The sequence below is a fragment of the Dendrobium catenatum genome, unplaced genomic scaffold (assembly GCF_001605985.2).
Source record: "Dendrobium catenatum unplaced genomic scaffold, ASM160598v2 fragScaff_scaffold_1023, whole genome shotgun sequence".
NCBI classification, from domain to species: Eukaryota; Viridiplantae; Streptophyta; class Magnoliopsida; order Asparagales; family Orchidaceae; genus Dendrobium; species Dendrobium catenatum.
Genome location: NW_021319485.1, coordinates 1245491 through 1266021, shown reverse-complemented (window position 1 = coordinate 1266021; position 20531 = coordinate 1245491). Strand labels below are relative to the sequence as shown.

The following is a 20531-nucleotide window of genomic DNA, read 5'->3' as shown; positions in this document are numbered from 1 at the left end:
GGATATGGGACAAGGTCATACGGATGAGACGAATTTATAACATATAAGTTGTAGAAAATTGATGCTTTGACTAAGATGCTATATGATAAGGGTAACTGAATAGATTTCATAGGATTTTTTAATTGATTTAATTTTTGTATTTAAATTAATAAATTCTATAAAATAATAATAATAATAATAATAATAAATTCTTTAAAATAATAATTAAAAAAATTTAGGAAAAGGGTATATTTCTATCCTTGCATAATTCCTCGCCAATCGTGTGTTTTGATTTGCATGCAATCATCTTGCATGGGGATAAATTTCATGTTTCGACTTGTGTAATAACCCTAAAAATTGGACCTATTTTTTAAGTAATTTTGCTATTCTGAACGCAATGGCACAGACACAAACAAAGGAATTTTGGACGATTTTAAGCAATGTCGTGTCTATAGATCGTTATTTTTCAACTGCATTTGCCAAATTAATTGTTAGGTTCCTTCTTGATAATTTCAATGTCTTGAATGCAACGACGCAATCCATTTTACAAACTAATGATGTTTAAATAATTTTACGAGATGCCAACTTTATAGGCCTTCATTTTCATCATTGTTTGGTCAAATTGCACACGATTTCTTAGTAAATTCAATGTTGTGGAAGCATCGACACAATTTATTCATCAAACAAATAATGTTTGAGTGATTTCCACTGTGGTCGAGGCATTTCGAACTCATTGCATGCGACGTCGTGTCGGCTGATCATCCCCCTTATTGTACATGTTTGGATTGATCATGAAATAGATCAAAGGTCAAAAACTAGTGGAAGCCACCAAAAAGTTTAATTGACAATAAATTTTCATTAAGAAGTTTGCTAAAAATTAAGGGACTCCAAATAGGATAAATAATGAAAGGAAGAACTTTTTGGAGCCTAGAAGCAAGGATTATGGCAACAATTTTGTAGAATTTACCCACGAAAGTTGTCATGAAGTCCTTGATGTAATCAAGAGCTCTATATTTGGGATAGGAATGGCCTTTCATTCTTCAAGAACTTGAAGTTAGAAAAGAAAAATGGACAACTGTAGTGAAATCTTTGCCAATGATGCCCCAAGTAGTTTGGAAAAAATTTATATCCTAGAATTTGTTCTTATGTTTCACCAATACAACACCCCATATATCATACTAAAAAATGTCCTCAACAATAGAGGAGATTAGATCCACAAGATAAGTCTTGCCCACTGGATATTAGAACTAAGAAGTCTTAGCATAGGGTTTGTTGTATAACTCTTTCATAAGCTTTATTTTGATGACGAGAATCAACCAATCCAAGAATGACGTGAAACTTCAAAATGTTATTGGAAGCATGCTGATACGCCTTGGAAGCAAACATAGCAAACAAAAAATAGAAAAACTACAGTAAAAACCAAAACGGCAGCTGATTTTGTAAATAAGAGAAAACAAGATACATGTGATCTACAATTTGAGAGGTAGATCGATTCTCCCAATCAACCTAAACGCCGGTAGGAAGCCCTCAAAGAGACAGAAAAATTAAAACTTAGTCATAGCATAAACTAAATCCTAAACAACTCCCCCCTTAAATAGACCTAGAACACAATAACATAAATATAACCTTCCTAAATAATTTAAATATAATTTAGGAAACCTTCATAAACAATTATACATGATTTAGAAAACCTTCCTAAACAATTAAATATGATTTAGGAAACCTTCCTAAACAATTAAACATTAGTTAGGAAACCTTTTCTAAACAAATAAACCCTTTCTAAACAGCATAACATAATTACGAAATCTTCCTATTCAATTAAATAACTTCTCCTTGATTCCCTCTCCTTACATAATGAATAATAGCTTCCCTGGGTCCCACAAGGTAGACCCTCTTGACGTATCACTACTCCCCTCCCAAAAAGCCACAATGTCCTCAAGGTGGGACGAATGTATTGTCCATCAAGAAGTTTTCCTGGAGCCATCGCTATGTATTTGTGCTTTTGATAGATATCGCAATTGGCTAGCATCTCCTCCACATCATTATGTATTCCAATCCAATACAATTCTGGCGTTAAGCTTACGATAGATATTGTCTACAAACAAGTGCCTTCCCATGGCATTACCGTGGAGCTCCAACAACACGTTGGGTACATGTGGTGACGTGATGAGGATGGATGATGAATCAGGACCAAATCCAAGGTTTTTAAGGAGCACTTCAACTCCTGCTTTTTTTTAAAGAATTTGAGGTGTGTAATAAAAGACATCATTTATGTCAGAGAGAACTGCTGCAGAATTTGAATACCAATACTAAAAATTAGTGCTTGTTTCAAATACGAATGTGAAAACAGCCCCCCGTAACGTATCATATGCCTCCCTTGGATTCTCAGATAAAGGATTTGGATATTGCCATTGCCTTTGGACAGCCAATGAGCCTTACTTATATGGAGAATTAGTTCTGAGTTTCAACAAATACTAAAAGAAGAGAGAAATCTGATCAACTAAGACACACACAACTACAATTACAACATTATTATTATATTTGACTGAACAAAAGTGCAAAACAATATGCCTTGTATGTAATTATTTCAAAACCTTTAATCATATCACATAGGATCCTAAATTATATTCACAAACGAAATATAATAATTGTTATCTCAATCTAGATCTTTTTGGAGAGCTTAGTTAAATGAACTTATAACTTAAATAAGGTTGAGTAGCCCACTTGATAGCCTAATTAAGAATGTCCTCAATCTTACTAGCGTTTTTCCAGGGAGATAGTTCAAAAGAAACAATGTGTCCTAGATCTAGTCTGTAAGAGGATCAAGTTGAAACATAAAACTGAAAATATTCCATCAAAACAAACGAAATGCTCAAGTACAGAAAAGCCATCATTTTGATAAATTCCATATTTGGATAATTGTCAAGTAGTATATTTACCAAAAACATCCATTTGAAAAATTGATTCATGCCACGTTATCCATCTGGCATACACGAAGCTGAACACGATCAACACTCAACCCTAATTCGAACCTTTCTTCCAAGGCATGGTAATCTAATAAACTATAAACAAAATGAACCATGGCACTATATCTTTAGAATGACTGACTGACAGAGAAAATTTATTTTTAAGGGATACCAAGGGATGAAGAGAGAAAATCTTGCCTTTCTTTGCAGCTCAGCAATTGAATCAAGGAGCAGTTTATTCTGATTTACAAGAATGGTTATATTGACTGAGATTAGATACAATACAAGTAGTGCGGTCAAAATTAAAGTACTTTGATTTAATTATTTACCATTTGGAACCTTATATGCTTCAGCGCAGTTTCAAGTTGCAGCTCTAGTTGTTGAAGCTCTGTCAGGCTCAAGGTGTCAAGATTCTCGCCCATGACATGCCTGAAATACACTTAGGACGAGCTCACATTAGCAATTTCTCTCTCCATATTCTTGTCAAAATTAAAAAATATTTATTACCTTCGGCTCCTCTGTAAGGCATCAACCTTCCGCTTAAGCTCTTCATATTCTTGACACAAATCTTCCTGAAAGAATGAAGCGACATAGGTTTAAGTTAATAACTCTATTTGGTTTTAAGTGGCTTTGTGCTTCTTAAAGCATGTATATAGAGCTCTTCATAAACAGATATGGATTAAATAGAGGCTAGCAAACAAAGTTGACAGTTTTCAAGATAAATTAATCCAGCGTATAATGATATATACCTGTGACACTGGTTCTTGTATAGGAAATGCTTTTTCAACATAACTGTTCCGCATGTAGCGTTCAAGAATCCGCTCCATGCTATGCAACATGGAAAACATTAGTAGCATTTTCACAAATACATAACAAATTTACAAATGCACCCTCATATCCATAGCTTTCAAATACCTAACAAATTTGATGTTTCATGGTATTTCACCTACTAAGTATATTTTAGCAAGCAGGTGTTGCAATCTTATAACATATAATCGTGGAAACATAAAAAATTCTTTACCCTGGCGGAAGTGCTATTAGCTCGGAGATAATATTGCATAAACTAATTTAAACACATGGAGAGCTATGTTTGTTTTCACCGTATATTATTTTTTAGTGTCATGTAGTGTTGTATATAGAATATTCAAAAGCATTCAGTATATACTAATACAAATAAAAAACACAGTAATATATAGCTTGGGGCATCTAGCTGTCCGTGTGGCAAGCAAAGAATAATCTGCCATTCGCTCGAGGATAATGTCAAGCTTCAATGTAAAGCCACATGATAGATATATTTTCAGTATTGTTCGAAATTTTTATTAGAGGATACATGGTCGTCAAGCTTTCTAGTCTCAAATATGAAACGATTAAATTCAGAAAGAGGCAGTATAAATGCCTCAAAACATTCTCTGCACAGCACTGGTCAGCTGGAATCTTATGACTTGGCATTTATGAATCGTCAAGAATCCTTTGAAATCTGAATTTAGTGATTTTGCAAGTTAAATCTACATATAATGATATTATGAAAAAATACTATGATCCCGATAGCCATTAGCCATTTTTGAAAACATGACATAATATATAGTGCATGTCAAACTCAAAATGACCATCATCTAGAAACTTGGTAACTTAATTGGGGGGTGAGCTATGATATGAAAGCTTATTGATGTAGAACGGAATTGATGGCAGCCACCCAAAGAAAGAAGATACCAAGGTTCCTGTGGTGGTTGAGGGCTTGAGAGGAAGTAGACATCGAGTGGTGTCTCCTTGGCGTCTGGATAACAACCCATTTCATTCTCGAACCTTTGGACAGCACATAGAAAATCTGGGACAGCAATTTGTGGTCTTCCAAAGTGCTGGACAGCAAGAGATTCTTGCTGGAATAAGTGGAAAGCAAGCCGAATTTCAGGAAGGCAGCAGTTCGAACACTGGACAGGACCTGGACAGCAAGCAAACAACAGGAGCAACACATTTGGACGTGTGGAAGGCTCTGGACAGAAGGTCCTCAAGCTTCCAATCCTGGACAGCAACTCGCTTTAGGGGAAAACAAAATTTGGTTGATCCGTTGAAGGGAAGAAGGTGGAGTAGGGATCCGAGCTTTCCTTAAGGCTCTCTCCTCCCAAGAATTAATTCAGGAATTGATTTAATTGGGGAGAGGGAAGGAGATGATTTGGATTTAATTCCAAAGGGAGAGCCATGATTTTGGAAAGGAATAAAGGAGGTGGGGTCTTGGGAATTTCGGCCAGGAGAGAGATGAAAAAAAAAGGGTTTAGGTTCAATGTATTTGGAGATAAAGACATTAATTACTCAATTAATTCAGATTTGGATTAATTGATTTAATTAAGGGCCTTTCCAAAATTAGGATTAATGAAATAGGAAGGAGTTTAGATTTAAATTTGAACTATTTCAAAATTCAAACTCCTTCCAAAGATAGGTGGAGTTAAATTTGGAAGGTATGAATGAGGAATTTTAAATCTAATCCAATTAGAGATTAAAGTGGATTTGACTTGAAAACTTTCCAAAAAAAGAGTTCTAAATTTGGAAAGATTTCAAAATTCAAATTTCATTGAACAATCAAGGTTTTCCAAAGGAGGTTTTCCAAACAAGGATTATGATTTAGGAAAATTAATATTGAATCCAATCTATTTTGAATTAGATTGATGTCATGATTAACTTTCCTATTTTTGGAATTCTAAAAATGGAAAGAATTCGAAATTCGAAATTTGAATTTCAAATGAATTTGAATTTTCCCTCTCATGCATAGCTAAATTAGGGAATCATTATGATGATTGAAATCATCATAATGAAGGGCAATTATGAGGGAAGAGGGCGGATTGGCTAGGGAAGTGAATTGGTAAGGGGGATGGCCGGAAGGAGGGGGACGGTGAAGAGGATGAAGATAACGACGAAGAGCAATAAGAAGGAACAAAAGCAAATAAACAAAATATCAAAGATAAAACCGCGAGCCCGGACACATCCTGCGGCTGACGGGTACTACGTTGCCCTTCTCCAAGGGACTTCACGCCACGAGCCCGGACCCATCCTGCGGCTGGTGGAAACTCCGACTCCCTCCCATAGGGATTTCACTAACGTTCTTCCCAAAGAACCCAAGTGCAAAATGCAAAATTTTTTTATTAATAATCCATCATACCAAATACAAGAGAATGGGCCTCTATATATAGGCCTCAAAAGAAATTAAAAGACAGATTAGCCCCTTGGGCTTACATAAGACAAAAAGGTAAAAAATAAAAATTGCAAAATTAAATCAAAATACACATAATAAACTAAAATAAAACAAAGTGATCTCGGTCGTCGATCTTCACCTCCTCGGATAAGCATGGACGGTTGGATATCCGCATCACTTATATTCATTATAGCTAATAGATTCATGAAAATGAGGGACTCATATTACCGCAACAAATCAACACCATTACATACAAAAGTTCTGAGTTTTTACTTTGAATTTGAATATTACAAAATGATTGCTCATTTGCACATATTTTACTTAACTTATTACATACAAAAGGTACATGATTTTTACCGATGCAGAAAGATAAAAGCTGCCAAAAATGCTATGTTTGATTGGTCTAAATAAATTCTTCTCATTAAGGCTACATTTGGGACAGTTTTTTTTGGGACAACTTTCTTACTGTTTTTAAAGAAAACTATCCAAAACAAAGCCTAAGATGTTACATAAACAGTTTTTGCTTAACAACCAAAAAATACCAAAGATGGTGTAGAAAACAATCAAAACAAAATCAAGTTTACAGAAAATATTTAAAAAACCCAATAGTTTATTCTACTTGCTAACCCAAATAAGGATCTACCCCTTCAACCACAATCTTCTTTCTACTGAAGTGAAGATGCATAAATGTGCTCTGCTTGGGCATATAACACTGGATACCGAGCATGCAAATTTATAATTTTGTTGGGCCAGTAAATAGAAACCATGTATCTAGTGGCTTGACCAAAATCACCATGATATTTTCTGAACTAAGCCAACTTCTAGAACCATCAAAATATCTTGATACTCTACCATTGCCAACACTAAAACAACTACTGGTTGTCACGTATTACACCACCATGACAAAGAATCTATGACTAAATGAAAACAACTAATAGCAAGTCAAGTATCAATAACACCGGCATAATTTGTACTTTTGAATCTTTCTTTAAGGATCAACTGAAGCAAGGACTAGTTGGCTCTGGTTTGACCTACATGTCATGCATCTAATTCATATAAATATACTCTTTCTACAATGCAAGGATCGGCTAAGATTGTGCATGTCAGTCCCTCTATAGAACCAACATTGGTGGGAATTTTAATAACCTAATTTAAACTAATTAAAAATATTATTATTATTAATTATAATTAATACTCATCATATTAGCACATGACGAAACATGTTGCGCGTGATAGATCGCGAAACAACCTTTTTTGGTATAAATAGGTGGGGAGACAAAAAGAGCGAGAGGGAAATAAAAGAGCCAGTGTGCGAGCAGGCGCAGTGAGTGTAGGGCCAAAGTGTGCACGTATAAGGATGGAGACATGTGCGAGCACGGGCAAGCCCTGCGCAACAGGATCAGGCCAAGGGGTGTGCAAGTAACGAGCTAATCACGCGGTGCTCGTGCGAGTTCATAGTTGAGCACACGAGCAGGCCTAGCATGCAAAGCAAGAAGGTTGAGATGGTGTGAGCGGGTTGACAGGCCAAGAAGGACTTGAAGACGCCTTCCGGTGAAGATTTCGATGTCGAAAGCTAGGATTCTTCTTCCTTCTTATTAAGCCAAAAGGCAAGTTCGTTGTTTCTTCTTAAACTCAATTTTTTATTTTCTTTATATTTCTCTGTCAAACCTCTTAATAAATCTATGGCTTCCATAGTCGACCTATCCGGCATGAATCCAAATTGATTTTGAGAAACATTAGTATCACGCCGCAACCTATGCTCCATAACTCGCTCCCATAGTTTTAAAGTATGACACATTAACTTAATTCCTCTATAATTCGCACAATCATGTGCATCACCTTTATTCTTAAAAATAGGAATTAACACACTCATTCTCCACTCATCTGACATCTTTTTAGTCTTCAAAATAGTATTAAAAAGTTTAGTGAGAAAAGAAATTCCTTCATCTCCTAAGCATTTCCACACCTCTATTGGAATATCATCAGGTCCAACAGCTTTACCACTTCACTTTTCATTTAAAGCCTCTCAACTTCGTTTTATTAATAGGCCGATAAAAACAAAATCTTATTTTTCATTTAGGGTGCTAAGATCACTAATAGATCAATCTATTTTCACCAATTTTCATTAAAAAGTTTAGCACAAATATTCATCACACCTTGTTGAATATCATCCTTCTAAGAAATTATTTTTTTGATCTTCATCCTATATATACACTTCACTTGAACTAAAATCCTTATCTATTCTATCTCTGTTGCTTGGAACTTATACATATATCTTTCTCCCTCCTAGTATCTAATCTATTATATAAATCACTAAAGCTAAGGTCTTTGCATCGCATATTGCTTTTTTGGATCCTTACGAGCCTCTTATATATCTTTTCCCAATTATTAGAATTTTTCAAATTAAACTAATTTTTATAACAAATTTTCTTATTCTTAATCTTTTCTTGCACATTTAGATTCACCACCAACTATTTTTACTATGAGGAGTTTTTCCCTTTGATACTCCAAGCACATCTATTTCAATATTCTTAAATATGATATCTCTTCTCCCTCCTTAGTATCTAATCTATTATATAAAATCACTAAAAGCTAAGGTCTTTGCATCGCAAGTTGCTTTTTTTGGATCCTTACGAGCCTCTTTATGTATCTTTTCCAATTATTAGAATTTTCAAAATTAAACAACGTTTTATAACAATTTTCTTATTCTTAATCTTTTTCTTGCACATTTAATTCCCACCAAACTATTTTACATATTAAGAGTTTTTCCCTTGATACTCCAAGCACATCTTTTGCAATATTCCTTAATATCACTACACACTTTCCCCACAAATATGAACATCCTCATGCACAGATAAAATCTTAGATATCTAAAATCTTACTCTCAAAAATGGTTTTTGTTAATATTCTTTAAAAGTCCCCACTAATCCTAAAATTATCGTTTTACTTTATTTTTTTATGTTCCCTTTATCTAAAGTCCAAACTAATAATCGATGTTGGTACCTAATTTCACTCTAAATAACTTATATAATCTTGCAATTTAAACTCGATCTAATTTTCTATAAGAAAATAGTCAATCTGAGTTGTACTATATCCATTTTATTAAGTGATGAGTAGCTCATCCTTTTTAAATAAGTATTAGCAATTGAAAAATTATAAGTAAACAAAAATCTAATATAGTCTTTGCCACCTTCATTTGTTGTTCCAAAATCATAACCACCTGAAATGTTTGTAAAAAAATTCATCTACCTCTCTACAACATGTCATTTAAATCTCCTCCAATAAAAACTTTTTCTTCTAGATATCTTTTATAATAATTTCTTCAGTCATTCCAAAAAATTTAATTAGAACTCATATATCCAACACACTTGAGGAGCATAAGCACTTAATAGTATTAACATTTTTTCAATCAACAACAATCTTTTAAAAGCTGATAATTCTATCTTCAATTCTAAATTATTTAACTTAGTATCTCTTCAAACTCTTTATATAATAACACCTACACCAATTCAACGACTCTACTACCGAATATCTAAAAGTTTACAATCACTAAACTACAATTTATTAGAGCCTTCTCTCCAACCATTAGTTTCCTCGGAAGCACAAAACTATATATCTCTATATGAAACAATAAATTATTACATTCTATTTAATTCCTTAAGGGAACCTATATTCCAAGTTTCTAACCTAATTTTAGTTTCATGGACTAGCTTATTTGCCCACATCCATCCTTGATGTGGGAACCCTTGCCTATTTAACACTGCACCCGGGCGCCGGTGCAATGGCCCTTGCATACTTGTCACTCTCTTCCAGGGGATGCCCTAGCATCAACACAATTTCTTAAAGGATTCTGTCATTATTATTCGACAAGTTTTACGTTGGCTGTCGACTACCTAACGCAACCCTCCACTTTTCTCATCCAGGACTTGGGACCTGGCAACGGTAGTGTTAATATCTAATCTATTATATAAATAGATTAAAAAATAAAATCTTTACATCGCATATTGCTTTCTTAGACTCGTTACAAGCCTCTTTATATCTTTCCCGGCCAAATATTGGAATTTTTACATCTAAATTAATTTTTATAATAAATCTTCTTATTTTTTATCTTTTTCTTGAACATTTTGATTCCACCACCAACTATTTTTACTATTAAGATCTTTTCTTTTTGATAATCCAAGCACATCTTTTGCAACATTCTTAATATCACTAGCTACTTTTTCCCACATAACATTAGTTTTCTCATTCACAGAAAAAATCTTAAGATCTAATATCTTACTTTTAAAAATATTTTTGTTAATATTCCTTAAATGCCCCCATTTAATCCTAGAATAATATTTTACTTTATTTGTTATTTTCTACTCCTTCAAATAAGCGATGTTGGATACATAAATTTCCAATTGGGATAACTTTACAATCTTTGCAATCTAAACGATCTATTTTTCTTATAATAATATAATCAATCTGAGATATGTCCCAAAACCAATTCAAAAAAATTGCTCAACTTAGAATTCCATCTCATGCGATACAAAAGAAGAAAATTGTAGAAAGTGGAATGGACTGCTCCAATGAAAAGTCAACACATGTAGGATTACACCATGGAATTTAGGAGAATATTCCCTGAAAAAGTAAAGCATCGTTGGCAAATGTGTCAATGTTCATGAAGGACATAACATATATGCATTATAACACCACTAAGAAACTCATTCTCCTCAACAAAAGAGATCTTGGTCAAGCTAGCATGTTTGCTATGATGATTGTGAAAAAGAACAATAACAAAATTGATAAACTATCTATCGAGAATAAAGGAAAGAAGATTGAGATTATTGGGAAGAAGTGGAAATAAAATAGTTTTGATAGAGGTAACTCTATGAACTCTTCTTTTAAAGATAAAATTTACTGTAATTGCTAATTTATCGACTATCTAAATATTTAAAAACTAGATGTCAGAAAATGAAGAGAAAAAAAGCAAGTTGAGAATATGCCTACACTAAAGAATCACCTAGTCAAGTAGTTCACCATGCATATCTAAAATTATGATGGTTCCAAAGAAGAATGGTGCTCACAAATGTGCATCGACTATCGAGCATTGAAAAAAATCACAATGAAGAATCATTACTCATTTAAGTGAGATGAGTTGTTTCAGTTGGACATTGATCCCAAGGTCAAGCAACAACAAAATGAAAAGTTCTTTAATTTTCAATTTCTCATAAGCCATTATCCATGCCTTCACAATTCCAAAACTTGTAACTACTATCTCACAAGTTTTTTGCATCACTTAATTATCCTCTCCTTCCATATCATCTTCTGACTAAGGTAATTTCACTGTCAAATATCATGGTAGTTATAGAGGTCATATTGATACTAGATGAGGTCATGGAATGAAGTATTTTCCTCCTTTTAATCACTATGATCACACCAATCATCCTTCAAATCAATGGTAGGTCAAATTTAGGTGTCCCTACTACCTAATATTCCTCGGGAACATCCAGTCCTACCAATAGTTCTTTCAATAGCATCATTCCCTCAAGCTCAGCCATGCTGACTTAAAAGGAATATCATTACTTGATTCAAAATTTGGCATCTACTTCTCATGTTATTTCCTACTTTAGATATGTTACAACTGTGTGTCACATAGATTCTAAATTCATGTGTTTCCTCCCATATTATTAACAACCACAAACTTCTATCCTCACACTACATAATATCCCTTCCTCTTGTGATTGAAGTTGACAAGTCCCCCTCCTTCATCTTAGGGAAAGACTATAACTCCATTCACAGCCCTTTCTCTTTCTAATGTCTTATATAACTCAAATTTTCTTATAAATTTATTATCTATTCAATAATTACTAAGTCCCACAATTATTCTATAATTTTTTATCCATCTTATTGTGTCCAACACAATTTCAACTCAAAGAAGACAATTGGTGGAGGTTTTGGAACCCGTAGGTTCTATTGCGTGATGATTTATGTTATTTTTGTCATTTCTTCAATATTAATTGTTTTTATTGGCGCAATCAATTGGGTCATTCTCCTCCCAGCATACTTAGAGATTATCATTGGTTCCATCTCTATGCTCAAATTCAGCTATCATAAATCTGAGTTGGTTAAACACCATCACGCATCATTACCACCATCTACCCAATCCTCAGTTAGCTTCCACTAGCTCATAACGTTCGTTGCTGACTTTTTTAAGATTACATAGCTTTACTTAAATATTGCTTTGAAATCATTTATATATTTAAATTTTTTTATCAAGAAGTAAAAGTTTATTTTACTGATCTTATCAAACCATTATGTACTAATAATACTTTATTACACACATTTTGTTCTACCAATATAATACTATCCATCAGACTTTATATCCTTTATATATCTCAAAAGAGCGGTGTTACTAAATCCAAAAATTACCACCTTCTTGATGCCTCATATGAATGTTCTTTATCAATTCTAGAAAGAACCTATTATAATCATGTGTCGTCTCAATAGTTAAATTCCATATCCTCTTCTCAATCACAACATACCCACCTCCATTTGTTATTCCAGTCAAATTATTTTTCCACTTACGCCATGGGTCTTTGGAACCTACTTTGTTTAACTACTTTGCTCGCTCAACAAACTCTCTCCATTCTTATTTGGTTATCTTTATAGGGTTTTCTCATACTCAAAAAGATTATCATTGTTATCATCCAATTACATAATACATATATAATTTGATCAATGTAAGCTTTCAAGAGGCTATCCTTCTTTTATAACTTTTACACCCCTATATCCCCCTTATCACTGATTCCTCTTCCATAAACCGTCTTTTTATACCACTACATCTTAACAAGTATGCTCTCATCATGCTTGACCACCCCATGCCAACACCTCCAACAACTTTGTCAATTTCAACTAAACATTCACTAGCACCTTGCATCTTTAATTGCCCTTCTATTATTGTTTAGTGTATCTTCCTTGAGTACTCTCATCCTCAAAAGTTTTATCGGTGTTATGATCCACTTGTACAATTCGTATATAATTCCATAATGTAAGCTTTCATGAAACTACTCCCTTCTTTTCTTCCTTCCACCCCTAAACCTTCCTCACCACTTACTCCTTCCACCTAAATGTCCTCTCCCTATCAGAACATCTTTATGATTATACTCATCATCGTTGAATTCACTCCATGCCAATAGCTTCGACTACATTGTCGAATTCAATTGAGCATCCTCGAACTAATGAGATATCATGCATGTTTCCCCTCATTGGGGTAAAAGGTAACAAATTATTTATATTCACTCTTATGTTACATTTGATCAATAGTTCACTTCATTTCATACATTTTCCTTATCTTTATCATATGTCTCTATTCCATAGACATGCCAAGATGTGTAGCAGTATTCTTTATGGAATCAAGTTGTGGATGTTGAAATGCTTACTCTTCTCAGTTGACATATTAGGATCTAGTCGTTCCCTCTCATGAGGTCATAACCATTACCTATTGATAGATTTCAACTATCCAGTTTCATATTTTAATGGACTGCTACAAGGCTTGTTTAGTTGCAAAAGAATTTACCCAAATTCATTGAATTGACTATTTTGACATATTCTTCATAGTTGCATGACTAAATTCTTTTTGAATACTTTTATTAGTAATCAAGGTTGGCCTATAATAATAATGGATACCAACAATGCATTCCCTCATGATGACTTGCAAGAAGCTTCTTATAGGAAGCAACTCCTCAAATAAGTTTTATGGGGAGAGTCATATAAGTCTTCATAGAAAGGTCATATATGGTCTTAAATAGAGTTTATAAGCCTAATTTGACCAACTTTGTAAAATTCCAACTGATATTAGTTTTTAATAAAGCAACACTTCACATCATTGTATCTTCATCAAACATACACATGCAAGATTAGTGATATTAGTTGTTTATATAGGCGACATCTTACTCACTGGACGTGAACACAAGAGATCTTTGAGCTAAAACATTAACTGCAAAGGTGCTTTATCACCAAAGAGTTTGGACGACCTAAATACCTTCTTAGAATTAAATTTTTCTATAATAAAAAGAGAATATTTTTTATCAAAGATTTTTTTTCTAACCTTCCTAAAGGAACATCTCTCCTTAATTGTAAGGTTGATAAAACTTTTGTGGAGACTCAAATCATATTTGATGATGATTAAGCTCTAGATGACCCATCTCAACATTAAAAATTAATTGGTAAATTGATTTATCTATTGTTACCATAACAGACATCTTATTCTCATTAAGATTGCTAAGCCAACTTTGCAAAGTCTAAGGAAGAAACTTTGGGAAGTTGTTATAGGAATTCTCAAACATATCAAAAAATCTCCAAGCAAAGATTACTATATTCTAAAATATAAGAATATAAATGCTGAAGCTTTTTTAAATGACTAATATAAAAGATTCGATGATGCAAAAAAAATCAACCTTAGCATATTGCATCTTTATTCAAGTAAAAATCTAGTCACCTGGAAAAGCAAGAAATGAATTATTATGGCAAGGTCAACCTTCAAAGCTGAATATAAAGTTCCGACATAATTGAAATGTGAAATGATATTGGTAAAAACTCTTTTTAGTTGAATTTGGTTATATTGTTACTCAATCTATAACTCTATATTGCAACATCATGTTGTCATCTATATTGCCAACAATTTTATTTTTATAAGCAAAAATAAAAAAAATTTATGCGGGATGTCATGCTATCCAAGAAATGTTTTACTCCTTACACCTCTAGTTCAGAACAAGATGCGGATATCTTTACAAAAACTCTTTGACTCCTATATTTTTCCTGTCTATGTTATAATCAGAGCTAATAAATTTGTATGCACCAACATGAGAAGGAAGGCATATTCAATACTATAGACAAAATGTGTAGGGTTCCTAATCCTAGAAGGTAATCACACGTAATTTGATATCCTCATATTTTTGGTATTATTTTTCTCTTTACAAAGGCTCAAGAGAATCTAATTTTTCTTATTTGTGAAATAAGTGGGACTAATAGGTATATATGTTCTATCTTGAGGGAGCGGTGATCACATATTAAGCAATTTAGACAAAAATGGATAAGCTTCCTAATACTAGAAAGTAATCATATGAAGGTTAATGACCTCATGATTGGGGTATTATTTTATCTGATTTTTTTTCTCATTAAATCCATGTACATGCCTAATAATGGGCCTCATAAATTTGTTGAAGGAATACAAAAAATGTTTTCCTCCCAAGAGTTGTATTTCTTCTAAATTTCTTAGCTATCATTACAACTTGTATCTATAGTTATAAGCAATATGATTTCAAGTTTTTCTAGCCCTAGTTATGTTTGAAGTGAAGCCCAACAACCCGAGCATGGCCCCCAGCTTATGAAAGGTTTGATACAATCTCAATATGCTTGTTGTCAATACAAGAAAAAACAATCCTAGTATTGATTTATTTATTATAATGAGAGAAACCGTAAACTAATGGCAAACATCATTGATCTTCATCTATGCACTAAGAAATAATTAAAAACAAAATTCATCAAATTTAATGAACATTACTGGACATCAAGTAAATTAAAAAATAAATGTAAACAAGGATGAGAACAAAAATTAATGATAATTTTCAACAATCAAAATCACAGTGATTTTTAAAATATAAAGTCAGGTGTGCTTAATTTCTATCAAACTTAAACAAATTACATCATATAAGATAGGATTAATCACATCATACTATAAGGGCCATCCCTTAATTCAAAAATAGAGCAAGCTCGATAATCAATAAAATAAATGCGAAGTCTTTAATTAAAATCATGATATATAAATAAACTGAGTAGTGTCGATAAAATAAAGGATTTATATCATTTAATTCAAAAGAAAATATTTATTGAAAATAAAAATGAAGGGAAAACAAATACTTCCTTGTTTTCAGATTCAAATACACACAAATAACTACAGCTTCATCTGTGCCAACCCTAGATCATTAAAATAGCTCCTTCACATCAAACAGAAATGATCCCAACCCAAACTAACATCAATTTTTTATTGGATTTCAATTCTCAGTTCAAATTTACCGCTCTATAGTGAAAATATCAATTTCTTTGTGATTATTTTAATTCGATGGTTCGATTTGCTATGATCCAACCTTAAATTTGAAAGTTTCAAGGGCTCATTTGTTAGCATGATGTTAGACAATGGGTCATGAAAGATAGTGAAGTTTGTTAATAATTCAACATTTAGTTAGATATAGTAAGAAGAAATCAGCAGCAATATTACAAACTCGACAAACATGCCCAAAACTCCTACATATACAATATTATTTTAATATTTTTAATTGGTCTTATATATAAATATATATAGGCCTTAAAGCGGCTTAATGAAAATAAAAGATGAATTTTGATACTTAAAAAATGAAGAAGCATACCAAAAAAAAATGTTATTAAACAAATGGGCAGAGCTAAAATAGATTCAACAAATACCTTTGATTAACTTTTCATTCAAGGGTCCTCATCAGGAAAGTCAAATAATATTGATGTTTTGAGAATTGATAATTCAAATTTTTTTTTGAGACTAAACAATGAGAACTTTTGAAAAGATAATGCTCAAAATATTCTTGAACGCTATAAAAGAAAACAAGAAAAGATTTGTTGTTCTTCCTTGCTATCTAATTAGATTATAATGACAAATACTAATATTTTAATGTATTTGGGTTGATGGAAAATCCTTTAGTTGACTATGCTTACTTTAGATTTGTTATTTACTTTGATGTTGAATTTAAAAGCATGATTTATCATTAAAATTATTATTGGGTGGCAATCACCACGAATAAACTAACCTTTTTGGTGTTGCATGCAATACTATATGCTAAGGCTATTAAGCCTTTTTTTTATTTGTTTCAAACCTTTAATTGTGATTACATTGCCCATGATAAAATTACATCAATAGAAAAGCATATCAATATGTTCTTCCAAACATAGCTCATATTCTTTGCCTTACACATATTTTAAATTTATTTTCAACCTCTTGTACGCGATACCTTTGCCAATGATTTTGGAAATTTTTATAGAGAAATATTATGTAGCAAAGTTTGAATAATGGTTGCATGATCTATAAAAACTCAAGAAAAAAGACTTCAATTTACCTCTTCAGCATTTTGTGCAAATTTGGCAACAACAAAATTCAATGAAAGTATGAATAACCATTTTAAAAAATTCTTTGGAAGGAAAATGTCTTTTTTATGACTCCATAAAAAATATAATCGAAATTGATCGATTTCATGAGTTCTTTGAATACCACATCTAAAAATACTACTTCTATTTTTTTTATACCCCACATGAATATGTTGGAAGTTGTTACTAAGTCATATACAAGAAAACTGTATATTCATTTTGAGAAGGAATGCATGATTCAAATATCTTGTAAATGTAATTTGATAAGTTCTGAGTGAGGAAATTAACTGTGAAAAGTATCTTCTCCAGAAGCTTATAAAGTAACTTTTGTACAATCCAATATGTGAAGCTTAACACTTTCAAGTTATTGTACAATGATTGACCACATAGGCAACTTATGCATGCATCATAAGAAGGTTTTGAATCATAACAGTATCATAGAATTACTTGAGAAATATATAATGAAAAGAAGGAATAAATATGCAAAGGATGCTACGTTTATAATACCTCTCAGTTTGATTGTGATGAACTTTTATCATTGCAATTAACCGGAGAATCTCAAAATATAATGGCAATTGCAGTGGCATGTTTATTTTTCTAAAGCTATGTTTTCTGTCTTAGGAAAAGGGTAGAAAATATTGACTTTACATTTTGATAAAAATGTTGCTTAAAAATTATAAATTGCCCTTCAAGAAGTGGGGAAAAAGAAAATTTGGTTGAAGCTTCCTATGACTTCCCTTTATAATCCCTGCATCCCACATATTTGAAGAATAATCTCTTGAGAAGAGTAAACAGACAATTCATAAAATTGGGAAGAATTAAGAAAGGCATCAACTTTATCACTCTACGTGTGAATGGGCTTCGCCAGAAAAGCGGGATGCGGCAGTGGGTTTTGCCGGGAGAGCGGGTCGCGGCAGCGGGCTTCGATCATCGCAACAGCGGAAGAGGGCTTCGCCGCGAAAGCGAGTCGCGGCACTGGGCTTTGCCATGAGAGCAGGTCGCGGCAACGGGCTTCGCCGCGAAAGCGGGTGATGCAGCTCAGGATAACCCGACACACTGGCGGCACAACATACTCAGCTCAAACAGCCTACATTACTTCCACTACTTTATTTTCTATTTCTGTTTGTAACTACTTTTGCAGTCTTTTTACTTTTACAAAAATAGTATACATAAATTATAGATAGGCGTACAAGGAAAAGGGGAGGATCAGTTGTCTTCTTTACACAAAGTAATACTAGAAACCAGAATACAGAGGTATTCTTCTACCTATATTCCCTGTTTTTGGCTTGCTGTCACTTGTATTTTCTCTTCCAGGTAAAGACGATCGATCCTGCAAAAGGACTTCAGTTGGTCGCGGGTCGTGGCAGTGGGCTTCGCCGCGAGAGCAAGAGGGGGCTTTGCCGTGAGAGTAATTAATTAGATCATTAGCATTGCAAAAATAATTAAATAATTGTGTGATAATTTAATATTTAATAATTATTATTAGATAATAAATAGTTAATTAACTGATTAATTTGGTAATAAAATCATTTTTAAATATTTAAATATTTTAAATAATAATTAATAAAATACCACAACAACTATGGATCAAAATCTCTTTTTATCATTCCATTCACAAAAGTCATTCCTCTATCCCTCTTTATCTCTCTCAATATTTTATGCCATAAGTCTTTCTCTCTCTATACCAGAAGCATTGCATTGGCCGGGTGAAGTTGGATTGAAGACTTAATAAAATGGAAAAACCGGTAATGATAAAATGAAAGCTACAGCATACTAGGTTAATGCCATTTTTTTTTTTTTTGGGGGGGCCCCCTCCCTCCGCCGATGCTACCCCTTCCCTTGCCCCCCTCACGTATTTTTATGAGGTTATGATATTATTTTTTTTATTTTATTACAAAGCTTTTAAATACTTTAATAATAATTATCAAAGACGGTAATTATTTTTACAGTTTATACCAATTATATATAATATATATATATACTATATATAATATATTCTCTTTAAAATATTTTTGATATTTCTAGGTAAAATTATAAAACTTATCTGACTGTTTTTCAAAACAGGTGGTCACAATGACTACTTCAATGTAATTATTATTTATCTCATTCTTGCTTAAATTAAGAGTTGAGCGATTAGAATTTGTAGCAAAATAATTATGTGAATCTTACATCACAGATGTATTTATTTTGTGTATTATTAGGGTATTTCAATTATAAACTCTTTTTATATTTATATTAGTTAAAAATGCAAACTAATCAATTGCATTCTGTTAACATCCACTAATTATATCTATTCTTTGAGATAATTTCATTTCTTTTGAATAATATAACTGAATTAAATAAATCCATGGCGCCTTTCTCCTCTTCAATTACCAAGCTCGATCTTCGAAGAATAGATCGAGAAGATTTTAGAGAGCTCGAAGGGAAGAAAGAAAAAACATCAAAGCAGAAGCTAACAGAAGAAGTTCTAGTTGCATCACGACACGTATTTCCACTTAGCTTGGGGATTCGATTTCCGGATTTAAAAACCAGACACGTGATGCCCACACAATTTGTATAATTCCTCGCTACAATACGCTCTTCCGTACGTACAGGTATTCTTTCCAATGTTTTCTTATAAGCGAGCAAAAAGTTTCAGTTAGACGAGCGAGAACTCGAGACGGACCCGAAAACAATTTGTACATATTTAATTCTTAAAAAAAACTCCGTTCAATAGAAGTCTCTAGAGCAGAATCGCTAGCCTAAAATAAGAAACAAGAGTGAACATTTAAAATAAAAAAGAAATGCAAAAAAGCACACCAAAATAGGCAACAGACAAGCCGAAAAGCTGAGTTAGTCTCATAAATTATACTTATTCCCACCGGGGGGGTGTCTGGGGTGGAGGACTATTGCTGGCCAAATAGGTCAGATCATACCGATTCGAGAATTCTCCTCGGTGCTTCGTGCAACCTTAAGCTGTTGGCCACAGTTGTGTAAATTGTGTGGGTTGTATGCTAGGTCAAAGCCTGGATTAATCCCCCGTAACCAGGATTGATCTTGATTTTTTTTTTTTATTATATTAATTATACTTATCGTACCATCCCAGTTTCAGAGTTTGTTCAGATAAGCGCATTTTTTGTCTAATATTGAAGAAAATGCAATCATCGCATGCAGCAATAAATTCGAAGGAAGCGACCAATTGCTTATCAAATACAATAACTCCAAAAACTTTTAAAGCCCGAATCGATTCCATATGAAATGATCCTTCTCTG

At 32.9% G+C, this 20531-nt stretch overlaps 1 protein-coding gene across 1 annotated transcript in view; it reads right to left on the bottom strand.

Annotated features, from left to right (window-relative positions):
• LOC110096756 (truncated transcription factor CAULIFLOWER A) overlaps positions 1-20531 on the bottom strand; it is a 41969-nt gene that overhangs the window by 20935 nt on the left and 503 nt on the right. The window contains 4 exon segments of the mRNA XM_028697981.1: positions 3144-3185; positions 3275-3374; positions 3453-3517; positions 3695-3773. Coding sequence (XP_028553814.1) covers positions 3144-3185; positions 3275-3374; positions 3453-3517; positions 3695-3773 — 286 coding nt within the window.